Source organism: Eutrigla gurnardus (assembly GCF_963514095.1).
Source record: "Eutrigla gurnardus genome assembly, chromosome: 15".
Lineage (NCBI taxonomy): Eukaryota > Metazoa > Chordata > Actinopteri > Perciformes > Triglidae > Eutrigla > Eutrigla gurnardus.
In genome coordinates this window covers 5,885,044-5,901,124 of record NC_139938.1, presented here as the reverse complement: position 1 = coordinate 5,901,124, position 16,081 = coordinate 5,885,044, and the positions used below count along the sequence as shown (strand labels likewise).

The 16,081-nt window shown below is 40.8% G+C and overlaps 1 protein-coding gene across 2 annotated transcripts in view; it reads right to left on the bottom strand.

Annotated features, from left to right (window-relative positions):
- gabra3 (gamma-aminobutyric acid type A receptor subunit alpha3) overlaps positions 1-16,081 on the bottom strand; it is a 77,122-nt gene that overhangs the window by 30,847 nt on the left and 30,194 nt on the right. For both annotated transcript variants that reach the window (XM_084029800.1, XM_084029801.1), the window contains exon 3: positions 1,937-2,058. In XM_084029800.1, the coding sequence (XP_083885926.1) occupies positions 1,937-2,058 (122 nt within the window). The remainder of the gene's footprint in view (positions 1-1,936; positions 2,059-16,081) is intronic.

The window sequence follows — 16,081 nt, the reverse complement described above, 5'->3', positions numbered from 1 at the left end:
TGAGAGAGGAGATCCACTTCCACATTAATCACTCCTGTGACACAAATAGCTCTCGCAAATGCGCGATTATCGCAACACCCAGTCAGCAGTTTGCATGACGGGGGAACAGAATGAGTTGCCCTGTTTTTGTTTACAACAAAGCACCGGAGCATAGGGCAGAGCTAATAGATGCCGCGGAAAAAAAATGGAATTAAATGGGTTTTTCTCCCGTTTCCTATCCGGTCTGTTTGTCTGAGATGGTCTCACATGACTGTTTCTCTCTGGGACTGTGGGTGGGGGGTGCACAGGGGTGGCCAACAGGAGGAAGATTAGTAGCCTGGTTTGTGCACATGTAGAAGCTGTTGACTTTGACTGAGTGCTCTGGCCACACTGAGGAGGGCCCCAGCCGGTGTGTCTGTTTGCAGGTGGATGGTTGAATTATTAAGGTCCTAAATCTAAACCAGAGGGCTTTCAATCATTCAACTTTGCATTATATATTTTGACAAATGAGGTGAATCTAGATTCACCTGCAGCACAAAATGACAGTTTCCATGCTGAGCCACAGAAAAGCTCGAATACACCAACAAATGATACCAACTAGATTTAAACTAGAACTATCCATAGTGTTGAGTATTGCTTTAATGTAGTCTGGGCGGCCTCTCTGTTTGTTTTATCTGCAGTAAGAGAGATACAATACGCCGGTGTCTTTAAAAACACAAAGCGACAATAATATTCCATAAAATACAGACAGAGATGATAATTCATATTTTTGTGATGGATAAAAGAACTATAAAGAAAGAATGCATCATTTAAATGTGGCCATCTTGCTGCATAATAAATAGAAGTTGGAAACAATACAATATAAGCCTTCATCAAACTGTAATTAAATTAATCATATAGTGGATGTAACGACAACATTTCAAGTGAGCTAAACTGCATGTTTAAGCATGTGTTTTATGATGCCCTACTGGCCTATGAAATAGGGGTAATTTTCAACCGATCAGAATGATCTAGTGAGGATCTGTTGACATTAGAACATGTGATGTGCAGCATCCTGTTCTCTTGTGTCTCCATTGGCCTGTAATGGTCTCTTGGGCCTGGTGAGAAAAGCCTGCTTTGTTTCGCTGCACTAAAGGAAACCATCACGACTGTAAGTGGTGCTCACCATCTCGTCGCCCTTGGAGATGTGAACCTCGGCACGGAGGCAGAGTATGACATTAACGTCTTGTGCATGGTTTCCCTCTCTGGTTGCTGTCATGGAGACCAGGTCATCCAGCCTGGTGCCTCTGCAGCCTCATAGCCACGCTGGTGGCTCGAGCAGTAGGCAGCAGAGCACAAATGACCATTCTAGCTGGCTAGCAGAGAAATGGCAAAGCCTGTTTGAGCATGTGGGCGTGCTACTATGCACCTTGGGGTGAGAATATTTGAAATGGCATCAATTAGAGAGATTTCCATTGACGTGTGCTTATTTGCCATTTGGGCATGATGAACAAAGATCTGCCAAAGGGAAAGCAGATTTTCTGCACAAAGTGACCTGACTTCAGTGTTCTCCTGGTGTTGGTGTGTGACTTTCTATCCATGAGGCCCAACCATTGGAAATAAACTATTAAGCACAGAATTAGCAAGATCAGTCTGATAATTATTATAGCAGCAAGCTAAATGTCAATGATAATAGGAATATAATAATTCTGTTTAGACATGACATCCAGATTATTCTAGTTATTCCTTCACCAAAACACTTTTTTAATTATACCTACAGTTCAGATTGTACTGCTTAGATGTGTACATTAAACATTTCATATCCTACGTGTTTTATATTGTGTATGTCTATAATAAGACATTCGAATGCATGAAGACTTGTAGTGATATTTTCATGCATCCCAAACGTCTATATTCTTTTTTCCATCAGCTAAGATATCGACACAGTGAAACTCATCAATCATACAGTGTTGTTTACCTCCGAGCCCAGGACGTAGCCTGTTGTCATATCCATCCAACAGCCTATCTAGGATTCGGGTGAAAATGGTGATATTGTCTTTACTATCGTCAGGTAACGGCTCTCTGTGTCCAACTACTGCCCTGCAGGAAGAAATGGAGACAGGAATGTGGAGTCAGAAGATGGAAATCATATCAAATGTAATAAAAACTTTAATATAAAAACTGATATACTGTTCCAGCAGGGCACTGAGACTGGCAAGCGTTCAACGTCCATGCCTGTGAAGCCTGCTGTTGGTTTGTGCCAGCTGTTGCACAGTCGATATATATTCTTACAGCAGACGTGCAGGTTGAAATGTTTTGATTCTCTACCACACAGATGTATCAGTGATTTATCAATTCAAACATTATGCATGCCAACTGAATTCATTATATTGACTATGATTAAAAGTCATTTTTATTTGGAAATTTGAAACACATTTTGAACACATTTCGATATTAAACATAGTAATTTAAATATGGCTTCTTTTCTTTCTCCCATAAACTAGTTCTCATTTCATCTTCCTGTTTGAATTTTTCTCTCTCATTGAAAATTGAATGCAATTGATCAGCCTCAGGCTTCAATCAATATTTGGATAATAACATCTGGTTGTGTTTGTTTTTGTCATATTTGTCTTTTCTGGAACCTCCATATTTACAAAAAAAAACAGTCACTGTTATGAGAATTAATTCTTTCCCCTAGAAGGAAATACTCTGCAGCATTTTGTTGGAGGATTCATCATATGCTATCAGCCACTGGTTATTAATTTACATGGCCCACAATCCCCAGCAGAACGATATTGTGGCGAGATGAAAAGGCCACTATACTGTAGGTGGAAAACTGATGAGTTAATGAGTAGCGCCTTTTAATTAAACTTAAATCCCCTGAGGAGCTGACCTATAATATCCAAGTAATCCCCATCAACAAGCAGTCCTCGTCCTGATGCACTATCACAGACGCAGCATTGTGCTGCTCGGTAAAGACGGAGCTTTAAGGAATTTAGTGCTTGAAAAGTAACCCGGGTTTTCTCCCACAGTTGTTTAAAGGGAAGCCTGCACTCTCAGCAGCAAATCTGCCTTTGCTGTGTTGCTTAGAGGGGCTTTGTGTAGCTTAATCTGTCCTATAATAACAACTCAACACAAGAGTCCATTTCAGCTACGGTGCCGTTAAAACACTAAGTGGGTGAAGGTCACTACTTAAAATGTATGTAATTGTAATTATCATCTGTGTGGGTGTTGAGAGTAACGGTGATGCATGCTCTGAATGGCAAACATCATTTTGAGTCATTTGGGCAAATGACTTGAGCCTTGCTAAGTGGTTATTACATAGGCATATGTGGGCGATGAATGAATATCAATTAAGCATCACGGCTCCCTCATGTTCCAGCGCTCACGTCCTTTATTTTGTAATGTTCCCCATGTTATACAGTATAATAAACCAAAGTTCATGGAGCAGAGAGAGAAAGAAGAAAGGAAAGAAGAAAAGGTGAATTTGTATGTGCGCCGCGAAGAAGGCGGAACAACCGCTGTCGGTAATGCATTGTAAGTTTTGAATGCAGCATTAATATCACTAATTATTATGTTCCAGTACTACAGATGATAAAATGTTGTTATTCGAGTGGATGCTCAGTCATTAGCTGTGAATACATTAGTTAATTATTCATTCATCAAAACGCCATTCTTTTCTTTCATAAGGTCACCCAACAGAAATGAAAACCCATTTTTGATTCTTTTAATGATGAACATGTCTTTCTGCAGTAGTCATTCATGGTATTGACATTCAGCAATTACCTCTATTAAGTCATTTTCTTTTGTCAGTGTCTGCCGTTCAAATCGCCTTTACATATGAGGATTCACAGGAAATGATTCTGGGTTACATCATTGTCACTCTTTACTGTTGAACCAGGTCAGAATTGTATTCAGTTCCTGTCAAGTCAAACATTTCCTGCTACTGCTGTTCCACATTAACAGCATTTAACTGGCAAACGGTGTGACTTTTATCGTGAAACAGCCACAGGAAACACAAATGTATGGGTTTTTTTTCAAATGAGTTTTACATATTTCATGGAGTAATGGAACAAGAAGGCAGCTGAATGAGCCGTTAGAGCTGCAGGCGACAGGCTGCACACCTCCAACCTCTTAACTGCGTCCAGCTGTCGGGGTGGGGAACTGTGTGCAGCATGAAATTACATCAGGATTTGCAATGATGACTTACTTTTGAAATTATTGTTGGTATTATTGGTTGCACTGCAAACGGAAACGCGTTGTATTTCTGACAATGTGGCTGCACAAGGAGTGTTTGCGTTAGTATGAAACCCCACTTGCTGTTACCACGGTGACCACAGGTCAAATCAACCAGAACTGAAATATTTATAGAAAGTACTTCTGATTCGCCAGGTGTTGTCAGATATTTGAGGTTCAGTATCTCCGCTAAGGTCTGTTGACGGAGCTCATTGACTTTGCATGGGCTTGCGTCACATTATGCCGGAATGAATTGTGGGTCTGCTCCGTTGCATCGCTTGCGTGAAAAAAGTTCAACTTTTCAGGTGCCGACAGATCCGTCAGCCAATCACCCAGTCAGATCGAGATGAGAGCTGGCAGCGTCTGCAAAGGCATCTCCCCTACGCGCCAGACACGCCTTCCCTCGTCCGTCAACGAATATGTGCAGTCTGTAAGCCATGAACCTTTTAATGTCAAGCTCACGCTTTTCACCTCTTTGAGTGGGCATGGCATATATTCTGTCTGACAAATGGGTACTTGAGAATATAATTAAACTCAGACAAAAATATGTTCAAATATGACACAGTCTACTCCATAATTATTTGAAATAAACATACATTTCACTCAAAAAGTGACATTTGAGGCACCGGAAATGCCAAAAGCTTCAGGAATGGCTGTGACGAGTTAAACTGCAATAGGTCATTTCACACTTAACTAGATTCATCTATCAAACACGGAGCCTCCGCGGCCTCACAGACAGCACCGGTGGAAACTCAAAAATGAATGAGAAACCTTTAGTCCCTGTGAAACCATTCTAACAATGTCTGCTCCGTATGATAATTACCACTACAGGAAATCAAAGTACTTGTGTGGTGTGTAGCATCTGTGTACTTTACTGAAGCACACTCTCTCTGATACACATGTGCACGCACACACACACACGCTTACGTCTTCCAGTATCAGCCAGCTGTTCAAATTCCCTGATGAGGGTAAAGAAATGGGACATTCCCTCTGAATTTGTCATTTTTTTTTAAATACATAGGCTTTATAATCATGCCAGCCGTTTGACTTACTTCCTCAGTCCTCCTCATTATTCATACTCTCTCAATTTAAGCTTATAATAACAAAAGAAAGGACAGAATTGTCCTGAACTATTCACACATCAAGGAAAACATTTCAAGGCAACAAACTCTGCGTCAGCAATTGACATTATTGAATGTTTGCCTGGAGGGAGAACAAGTTGCATAAGCAGCACAGAAGGTAAAGTACTGTAGGTGTAACACTGGAGATGTGAAGACAGACATCTGCAATAGCTCACAAAGCCTTTCACTTTTGGATTCTCTCATTTCAGTGGGATGCTGAACATGACATCCCGCATTCATGAAAGATTTGTATTAGTCACGTGTGTAGTGCATAAATGATGTTCATTTTTAACAACCATTCTGTCTTATTGCGTCGCTGTATTCTGCGTGGTCACTGTGAAATTGAAAGTTTGATGGTTAAAAGTGAATTATGAGTATTTGATCAGGGGATGGCTGTCATGTCTTCACCAGTGCTGTGAGGCTGGAAATCTGATGGCAACTTTAATAAAACAAAAAACGTTTTATTAAGTTTGTTAGCCACAAAATGGTTGTAGAAAGGTATAGGATGGTGACATTTACAGCTAGTTTGTAATGTGTAAAATCAAACGTAAAGGCTGTTTGCACCGTAGGCATTTAGGTGTAGCAAGAAGGTGATTTCTGAAGAAATTGTGGTGTGAAGGCTGAATGTTGAAAAGCTGACGCTGGTTTGCTTCCTTTTTAGGAGTTGGATGATATCAACTAAGTATGAAAATGATGTGGGAGATTGTAAGGTTTGAATGGAGCTGAAAGTATGAGTATGAGAGAGAACATGAAAAAGGTTTGAAAAAACAAGAGAGAGAGAGAGAGAGTGTGTGTGTGTGTGTGAATGTCAGTCAGTCAGTCAGTCAAACGGCACCCCTAATAAGCTCATCTCAATCAGCTTCAATCAAAGGTTGCCTCGGTGATTGCAACTGCTAAGTGACTCCGGGGTCAGACAGTTAATTTAATAGAAATTGAGCTTGCTTCTTAGCCAGAAACCAATTGCCAAAATATTTCTCTCATTACCTCGAGAGAGAGAGAGAGAGAGAGAGAGAGAGAGAGAGACTATGTGAGACTCCGCCAACAGCAACAACAACAATGTGAGAATGAGAATCCAATATTTATGGAGGAAAGTAGACCAATGCCAGTTCTCGAACCTGCTACCAGATCTGTCAGCTCCTGTCGCTATCAGGCTAACGCTAGCACACTCACTGGAAATGAAGCGTTGATCAATCATTTTACGTCAAAACGTCTGCTGTTAAAGAGTCCACATGTGGACGGAGTTTGTTTCTATCGAATTTAAACCTTGCATTTGATGTCACAACCAGAGCAAATGTTTGTTGTTGTGTTGGCCGTCACCATATTTGGTTCCAGATTCAAACGGACCGTCCATTCTAGAATTAACCCTCTACGACGTTCTATATTCTGTGCCGTTTAAAACTAACGAAAGAAGGAACAGACAAGAGACATCCTGATTATACAAAATATGTAAAAATCAAATCAATAAGAAGTCTAGTCATGTATGATATGACACTGTACTCTAGATGATCTGCTTCTCCGCTACATCATCAAACTTTTGAAGTCAAAGAAGGCAGGTTTGACTGGAATTTTGACTGTATTTTTTTTGTTATGTTGATAATTGAAATTGTACATTTTCCACCTCAGCGGTCTGAAATTAAAACTTTTAATTATAAAAAAACCTCTTGAATTTGTGTTTTGGTGATGAAGATATCGAGTGCTAGTCTGACTGACTGTTTGTAGATTCTGGAAATAAGTTTGCCCAGGCCTGTATATCTCACGTGGCAGACACAAATGAATGACTTGAAGCCTGATGATGGATTTTTCCGTGTCGTATGTCATCCCGCGGCTCTAGCGTGATCTTGTGACATCGTGAGAATCCATCTGCTGCATAGGTAATTAAGCAGTAGCACATTAAGCACAACAGCTTCACGTTCAGATTTTCTGATGGCATCATTAGATGGAACAAACATAAAGTCAAGGATATTATGTCCTGGAGGGTATGGACAATTAATCACCGTTACACTGCGTGTGCCAACAGACTTTTAACTTTACTGGAAGTTTACTCACTCAGAAAAAGAGACAGCCACGTTGAAGCGTTACCTTGAAATAATATATTTTGCTAATTGGCCGTGTTCTGTAGAAGTCATCTCTTTAATTATTGCTTAGTCCCATATGTGCACCGGATTTGCAATGTTCTTCAGCTGAAATTAACTTTTTTTTATCCTTTAATAGATGAGAGGCAGAAAATATTTTAGAGATCGTTCCATATTAAACTTGCAAGAATATGCAATTCTTATGAGTGTAGACAAGTTTAGAGGGTCCAAACATCATAGTATGTACATAGAAACGCCTTTGATGAATGCCTCCCCATGCTTTCATGTCACTGCTGTTCCCTTTCACTGTGATGGTATTCATTAAAGGTTCTCTATGATATTCAAAGCATTAATATAGCAGCAAACAGCTATTTGTAAAGCTATAGAGGAGTAACGTCTTCCCTCTGTGTGGGTTGTAATCTGAGCTTCTCTGTGCTTTGTTTACATACCGGCCCCTCTGAACTCAGTAATATACGGTGGTTACAACTGATAATGCCAAACCCACCTAAATATAGCACCCAACCTCTGGTTCGTCGTTAGCTGCTAACCGCTGGCTCAGCCGTTGCCAAATTGAGAGCCATGTGGAAGCAGCAGATAAACTCTAAATTTCTTATAGAGCACCTTTTAATGTTCATGGATGTTGCAGATCCTTAAGTGGCCAAGTTCTACTGTGGAGATCCAGTCCTGTATGGTGAGTCTGGCAACGTGAGAACAATATGGGATTCTTAGTAGGCTGGTGGGAAGAAATGTGTGTGGGCCGAAGCAGTCTTGAGTTGGAGTTAGTTGAACGGGAATGTGAGTGCTCTGGATCTGATCCAAGGTAAGTGCACTGAACCAGTCAGGCAGGTGAAGGATTGCAGACTTGGCATGGGAAGAGATGTAGTGGTGGTCTCTGTGGGCCCACGGGCACCTGCTGCCAGCCTGGAGGCGTTTGGTGTGAGTGGGGAAGCTGGAGTGAAGTGAGCAGCAGGCATAGGAAAAATTAATGTCAGCATTATCCTGTCCAAAAGTCATTGTGATCCAAGATATTATCCAGATAATCATCAGAATACTTTTAAAACTCTTTAGGGGTGTTCACACCGAACACAAAGTGGAAGTAAATGTTTCGCACGGCGCTATTGCCTACAAAAAGTACATGTCATCATCCTCCCCCAACTACCTAATCTCTCTCTTAATGTGCGTCACCCCCTCTGGAGCGATGGTACGAGCCACGGTTGAGTGATAAGAACCCTGATATCCATCCGCCACTAAAGTGCCCAGACGACACATTGGCTGAACTGTGTTGCTGCCGGGAGAGGGGTGCGACCAAATGCACATGCTTGGGGATTAGTGAGGTTGCTTGGAGCTTTGTGGAGAAGAAATACTGGAAGCTGATGACTTTTCTTCACTGTGGTTATGGGCACGCTGGTTTATTTATTATATATGAGGCAACACATATTTAATTCCATCTTCCTGTCATCTAAATCCCACAATGGTAGGGGAAAAGGCACGGGGGAGGGGATTAGTAATTAGCACATTCTTGATTAATAAATAGTCAATTCCGGGCTTGAATTCATGCATGAGTTAACCTTTACAACATAACTAATCTTCCTCACCAGGTCCTCCCACTCATCTTCTCTCCTAGTCTACCAACAATATATTGGCAATGTTATGCAGGCAGCGCATTATGCAGCATATTGTCTCTCACCAGTGGATGCCTTGTAACATTCAAAGCCTTTACAATATGACAGATTTTTCTTTATTTGCTTCTTTCTCCTGTCTTCCACTTGCCTGTTTGGTGCAGATAATATGCACTGGGGAGCAACTGAAGGGGGAATGTGATCGCTGCTAACGTACAGTAGATTTGGCTGACTCCGGGGACAGCTGTCACATCTATATTCCTTCATAGGACAAACTTTCTCGTGTTGCTTCTTTCATCCACCTTGGTTCAAGTTTTTTAAAGAGTAGCTGCTCAAAGAACTTATTTTAGAGTTTGTGGAAACTGGAGCTTGAGTATTGAAGTGTGATATAGATAAACAGTAGTTTTAACGTCTTGATGACAGAAGACTGTTATTTCCTTAAAGAATGTGCATTTTTGGACTAAAATATCTCAATACATAGATGTTCATGGTGCCCAGAGGATAAATCCTGATGATTTTGGTGATCCCCCTGACCTTTTCTTCATGTGCCACCATGTGGTTTGCTTTTTGGATGGGTTGGATCGGCATATTAAAATTGTCAGCATGTGAGCATGTCAGCATGCTGGCGATAGCATTTGGTTCAAATAACAAAGTGTAGACTCTATCGGCAGCTTATAGGCGTATTTTCCACCTTGAAACAAAGCAAGTAAAAATTCAGTTTGTTTTGATTCAGTTTCAATCAATTGTCAATTGAGTAAACAAGCCGGCAGATTTTTTGGCAGGGGCAACAATCATGGTTAAATGTGGGTGGTAATTCCCGCTTTCAATTCGACATTTTAAAAGAAGAAAAAGGATTGGTCAAATGTTGCAACTTTCATTTCCTTTATGTGCACAACAGCCATGTTCGATTTGGAGACATTACCCTGTTGAAACTCACGCAATACGCAAGGAAGTACATATTGAAAACGGTGTACTGTATGGAAGTATACTATCAGAAGTATCTGAAGCATTAAGAAGCACTAGTTATTAGCCTTATTAATGAGGATCTATTCTGCTCCCTTTCTGATGCATACATAATGCTCAAAAAACTATTTATTTTCTTCACTAGCTCTTCTCAAACTCTCTCTGAAACGCTCTGTTTGAGTTTCTCCTTCCCCAAGAAGCCCAGTTTGCTCTGATTGGTCAGCTCGCCCGCTCCTTTGTGATTGGTCAACTTAGTGTGTTTATCAGAACTGTCCAGCACATTACAATAACCTGATAACGGGTGTTGTACTGCTGAGGGATTTCAGCCAAATGTCCTTTTGCAAAGAAGACAACGTCATCTTCTCAACATGACGGCCACGAACCAAACTCTTCAGATCATGGTACAGCTTTCTCTAAGCACCTATGATTTGGGGGTGTGCCAAATTAGCGGCTGGGAAGGTATTATGCTAATTTGTTACTCGGTGACTCATCGCTTCACAGAAGAAAAGGCAAGATTTTCAATTGAGGCTTTGCAGGTAGTTCAGGAGCAGAGTTTCTGTGGGAGACAGGAACTCCCTTTGGGCATGGTCTTGAAGCTATGCAACTCAGGAGACCTTTGTAATGCACAAAAAAAAAAAAAATGATATAACACACTACAGGAAAAGGGGTAAAAGCAGAAAAGCAGGATCGGCCCTCTTTAAATGTCAAATTTTCCAAGCCGTTTCAACAATATCCATTTGTAGAGCTGTAGCGACACAAAGCCCACCCATCTCTCCTCGGTAACTTCCTCCAGCTCTTCCTGGGGGATGCCCATGAGCTCCCCTGCCAGCTGGGCTGCAGTCTCTGCAGCGTGTTCTGGCTTGGCCTCCGGGCCTTTTCCCAGTTGGCCATGCCTGGCTCACTCTTTACATCAGGCACCTGGGGGACATTTTTAGTAAACACTCAAACCGTCTCCACTGGACACATTTGTGTTTGCAGTAGGTGCCAGTTAGGCCATGTGTCCACCGGGAACACTTCTTTAGAGCGGCGACTACTTTTACCGATTGTATTGACTTGAGAGGACATGCTGTTACAAATTGGAGACAGTGCCAAGAGATTTGCATTGGCTTTCTTGCTCAGAACAGGGGACGGCGAAAACTATTTCAACTTGGTGGAAAGGTTTTCAATAGTTTCCCAGCCATAATGACAGCCAGGCCACGGCCAGCACTTCCTCCCCAGCATCTGCTGAACACTTCCCATCTAAAGCAGGAGGAGGAGGCCAACCGGGGCCTCGTTGGCCCATTGATCACCATTAGGAGCCAAAAGTTGGAGACTGTGTTTAACAGGCACAATCTGTTCAGACAGTGGAACAAGAAGAGGCAAATAAAATCCATTGAAAGATGTTAATTTCCAGCTGGTACCAACAAATCGTCCAAACACTGTTGTTCTGTACCCCGGACTCGATGCTGTTGAGAAAACAAAAGATGCCATCTCTGTTTGTGGAAGTTGGCTCAATCATTTCTTGAGACTTTGCTGTCTCAGCTCTGCAGCTTTGTTTACAGTGGCATTTGTGTCATTCACTGTGAAATTACACCCATTGAAGTATTCAGTTGTGACTCTTAAATGTCAAGTGTTTTAAATGTACAGTATCACTCGCTACATATATTCTTGTCTCCAGCTCAACACTGTTCTATCCGTTCTAGCACTGCATCCCTCTTTCCATTCAACACACATCCAGCTTTTCCTCCCACACACTGTCTCAAATCCCCAATCCATCTCTGTAAAAGCTTCTGCCTTTTTTGATCTTGGAATTTAACAGTTTTCGACTCTCTTGTTGTCCTTGATCTTTAACTAGCTTTAATTCTCTGCCATGACGGCAACCAAGGTCAGAGAGGGGGCAGGGAAATATCTTTCTGGTGTGTGTCTGCTCGGGTCTGCAAAACAAAGGCTGACCCGTCATCTGAAACGCTTAGTGTACATGCAAAATGGCAAATTATTTGACAAATAATGAGAGCTAGGTCGACTAAGTTCAGTATTCCTATCATAGCAAACAATTATTCCAGCCGAATCAGCAAATGCAGTCCTGGCTCAAGGTGGAAATCAAGATGTTACTGCAATGAATCCATTTAATATTTCATTTACAAATCTATGTATAAAAAAGAAGGAAAGCATACATTTTGCAAGAGGAAACGGATAGTTATGGAAATACAGCACCACAAATGAAATGTGCTGGATGGGACAACAGCCTCCCTGCAGCAGCAGGAAATTATCAAAGATAAAGATATGATCTGAAACGTGTGATATCAACGTTTGTGACACCAACCTACTTTCCGAGGCGCTTTTTTTTTTAGACGAAAGCCACGACTCTCGCTGTCGCACGCAGCGCTGATATCTGCAGGGATTACAAAGGCGCAATCACCTGCATCAGCGGCAATGACGAGATCGTTTATATCTGTAAGCACGCGCCATGCTGTGAAGTTCTGTAAAACTGGACTCTTTCTAAAAGATGTGGTTATTTTTCATGAAAGAGGACGGAGCCAGTGGACGAGTTGATGTGGTATATAATTTCATACGAAGCCCTCGGAAAGATAGATTAAACTAACTATTATGATCTTGAGCCTGACATTTCCCCCTTTTAACTCAAAATCACAAGGAATCTCCAAGGAATACATTATCATTATAAGCAAACGGGATTGAATATATATTGGACAGTAATGAATTTACCAATTAATCCTGGCGACACAGACCATACTGCACTCCATGTAATTCCCAAGCAGGCAGTGTGCATATATTTCCTTTTTATATTACCTTAACAGCCTTGATTTAGTGATGCAATACCACAGGTAAAGGACACGTGGGGCCTGTTTTACAGCCAACATATGCCTCCACATATGGCCGAGCAGCCTATGTCATAGCTTTTGCTCCTCTGTGAAACAAGAGGCTGAAAATATCACCGCTTCTCTTTCTGATTACTCGCATCCTTGACAGCAGCGTTATGCTTTTATCGTTTTCCATCTCGGTAACACATGTTCTCTCTCAATATCTCTGATCGCTATGTTCCTTTTCAAACTCAATTTGTCTCTTTTTATTTTGCTGACTCCAGCTGAAACTACTCCCATTTCCCAATCCATAAGGAGATGTAAATCACACTCTTTCTAGTGAACCGGTACATATCACTGACAGGTATGCTGCATCGGGGTAAATATATGGCTGTTTTGTCAATGTATGGACAGGAGGGTAAAAACACATATTTTTTCAGGGTAAATATTCACCAGGTTACATGAGCACATTTCACATGAAAGTGATCATTCATTTTGCCTTCCATGGATTGAGGTGTTGCCACTGCGGTGGAGGCGTGTCCGTGGCAACCTGTGTCAGTCATAGCAGTCTGTTCAGCGTGCCAGCCACACTGCGCCATTAAGGACTTTCAGATGACCTTCCACACACACAGCCTCATCACTACAGTGCTCAGACCAAGTGGTGGAGGAGAGCATTGGAGCTCCACATTATGGAATATTACTTAAATAGGAGATGTGATCTGTGATGGAAATGTACAGTATAGAAATTAGGGACGAATCTGCACATTTTCTTTATCCCTCCTATAAAATATCACATTATTCTCATCACAATCTGCTGAAGCTAAATGATTGCTTTACAAATGATTTCAGTATTTTTCCCTCATCATTAATTATTACTTGCTTGACATCGTAAAGCAGAAGTCCCAAGGACTCCTTGGTTTATAGTGAGACGTTGGAGGGACCCCCTATTACATAATCGTATAAATGCATGTATAATTGTAATGGTGTATGTATACAATACTAACTGTTGACAGATTCATATATGTACAGAACATATTTTAATTCTATATTGGCATTTCTACATCACAATTTCATAATGTAACATTTAATAAAAAGGAAGATTTATATTTGCTTATTATAGGATGTATTTGTGTTAATGTGTATTTTTGGACATATTTTAATTTTTGGAAGAAAAAAAGTTTGGGATCAAATCATTTCATCCCCCTGTTGAAGATCTCTGTCATAGTGAGTTAGTTCTCCACCATTTTCCTTCATTGCACTCCTGTAACATTGTTATACAACAATGGACAGTTTAGATAAATGTATCAAAATCAATGCAGCAGAACTACATTCAACACATTCTTCTTCCTTGTCAAAAGCTTCTCCCACAATGCAACTGGAGGCAACATTGTAAAGACATCAGTGGCGCACACATCGCGCCTCCACTTGTGACAACAGGAAGGTTATCAGGTACAATGAAGACTGTGAAGGAGGTGCGATGACAGCAGTCGTAGAGCAGGTAGTCTTTACGCCTCAGGAACAATGGCTTCTTACTGCACACAATTTATACAGTTGTATGTCATTTTAAAAGTAATCCATAACAGATAAGTAGTCACCCGTACCTAATGGGTTGGATTGCATCCAACACTAGAACAAATGTGGCCAGAGCTCCCAGATTTCATTCCTGCTGCATCATCTTTTGTTCTTGCCTTTAAGTACCAACACAACTGCCCCAAAACCAGTGTAGTTAATATATCCTTGCTAGTGTTCTGCCATGTGTTACTGCAACTGGTTTGAGGTAAAACCACACAGAGTTTATGTTAAATGAATCTACACTTGTATGAAAATAGGAATAAAATGATCAGTTGAAACACATTCTTTTTAGCAATCCTTGAGATTTCTCTCTTTTCCCTCCCCAATTTCTAATATTAGAAATATATTATCACAAAGTATTGCTGTTTAAATAATAATGCAGGTCCTTGTTCTAAGGTATTTACATGTTTTATCAGTTACAACAAACTGCATGTATGTGAAATTTACTTTAAAATCTCTAGCTATCTGCCAAATTAGTCAAAACCGAACAAAGTTTTCCAAAGTCTCAGATGCCATCTGACTACTTCGGGAGTAAAATGTTTAATATACTTCGGAAGCCCTGCAGTAATTTGGCCTCGGCCGCTCATTTTGCGTTCATCTAGTCACAAACTTCGCTCCAAATTTCCCCTCGATCATAGTTTCTGAGTTGCTGTAATATTTTAGATTGTGAGCCCAAACTTAACATTAAGATTATAATGTAAATTATATAAATTAATATCAACAATAACACTATAATTAACAGCTTAACTAGTGCCAATTATTATTTAAACGCACAGATATTGATGATATCTTAATACTATGATTTGGTTTCCTACAAAACCGTTTTCTTGGTTCAAAAAGGCGCAGGGAGGCGAATCACAGCCATCCATCCTGAAGAATTATTAAACTGTCTGATCCCCAAAAAGTCTGAGAAGTCTGACACATTATTTTGAGCTGTTAAAATATGCAGTACAGCTGGTTTGTGCAATATAACATTCTTTATTACCGCACAGCTTCTGTTCTCGTTACATTTTCTGATTTAATGTTTGGCAAGTCGGGTTTTTAGTTTGTGACAGGTATGAATCTTTGAGCGGTTTTTGACCAGGAAATGAGCTACGCAGCCTCGAGCAGCGGAAATGCTCTTGCAGTCAGCATTAGAATAAACTGCTCACCTGCTTTCAGTTTCCACCAATAAGAAAGGGAGTGTAGGCTGTGCAATTAATTATGATTTCAATAAAAGTAATTTGTTTTGCTGTCAGCAACTCTCCCGCATAAATCTGAGCTCCACGAAATAACACTATTTAAAAACGTGGATGCCCTTATGAATCGGACAGGAAGTCGATTCTTTCCTCGTTAAATTGAACACCTACGCTTTCCAAGAAACGCCGTTTCAAAGCCCTTTTTCACAACACTTTGACTCTGCCCGTGCAGCATTTTCAAAGGCACAGCTAGGTGTAAGGATTTCAATCTGTATTGAATGTACTGTTTATCCAGATTCCACTTCAGAAGGAGTCGGGGGTGGATGTCGCTGGTGGCAAAGGATATGGGATGTAATGAAATGACGGGCTTTCATTGTCAATGTGGAAATAGTGAGAGCCGCTTCCTCGAGGGGAAGAAGAAGAAAAAAAAAAGAACAACATAAATACAACATGCAAAAGACACGGCTACAACGAGCTACAACAGCAACAACTCAATCGTCCAATTTCATGAATTTCTAATATCTTCAGGGTCCATTCTGAGAAGGACCAGACTTTTATTTCAGC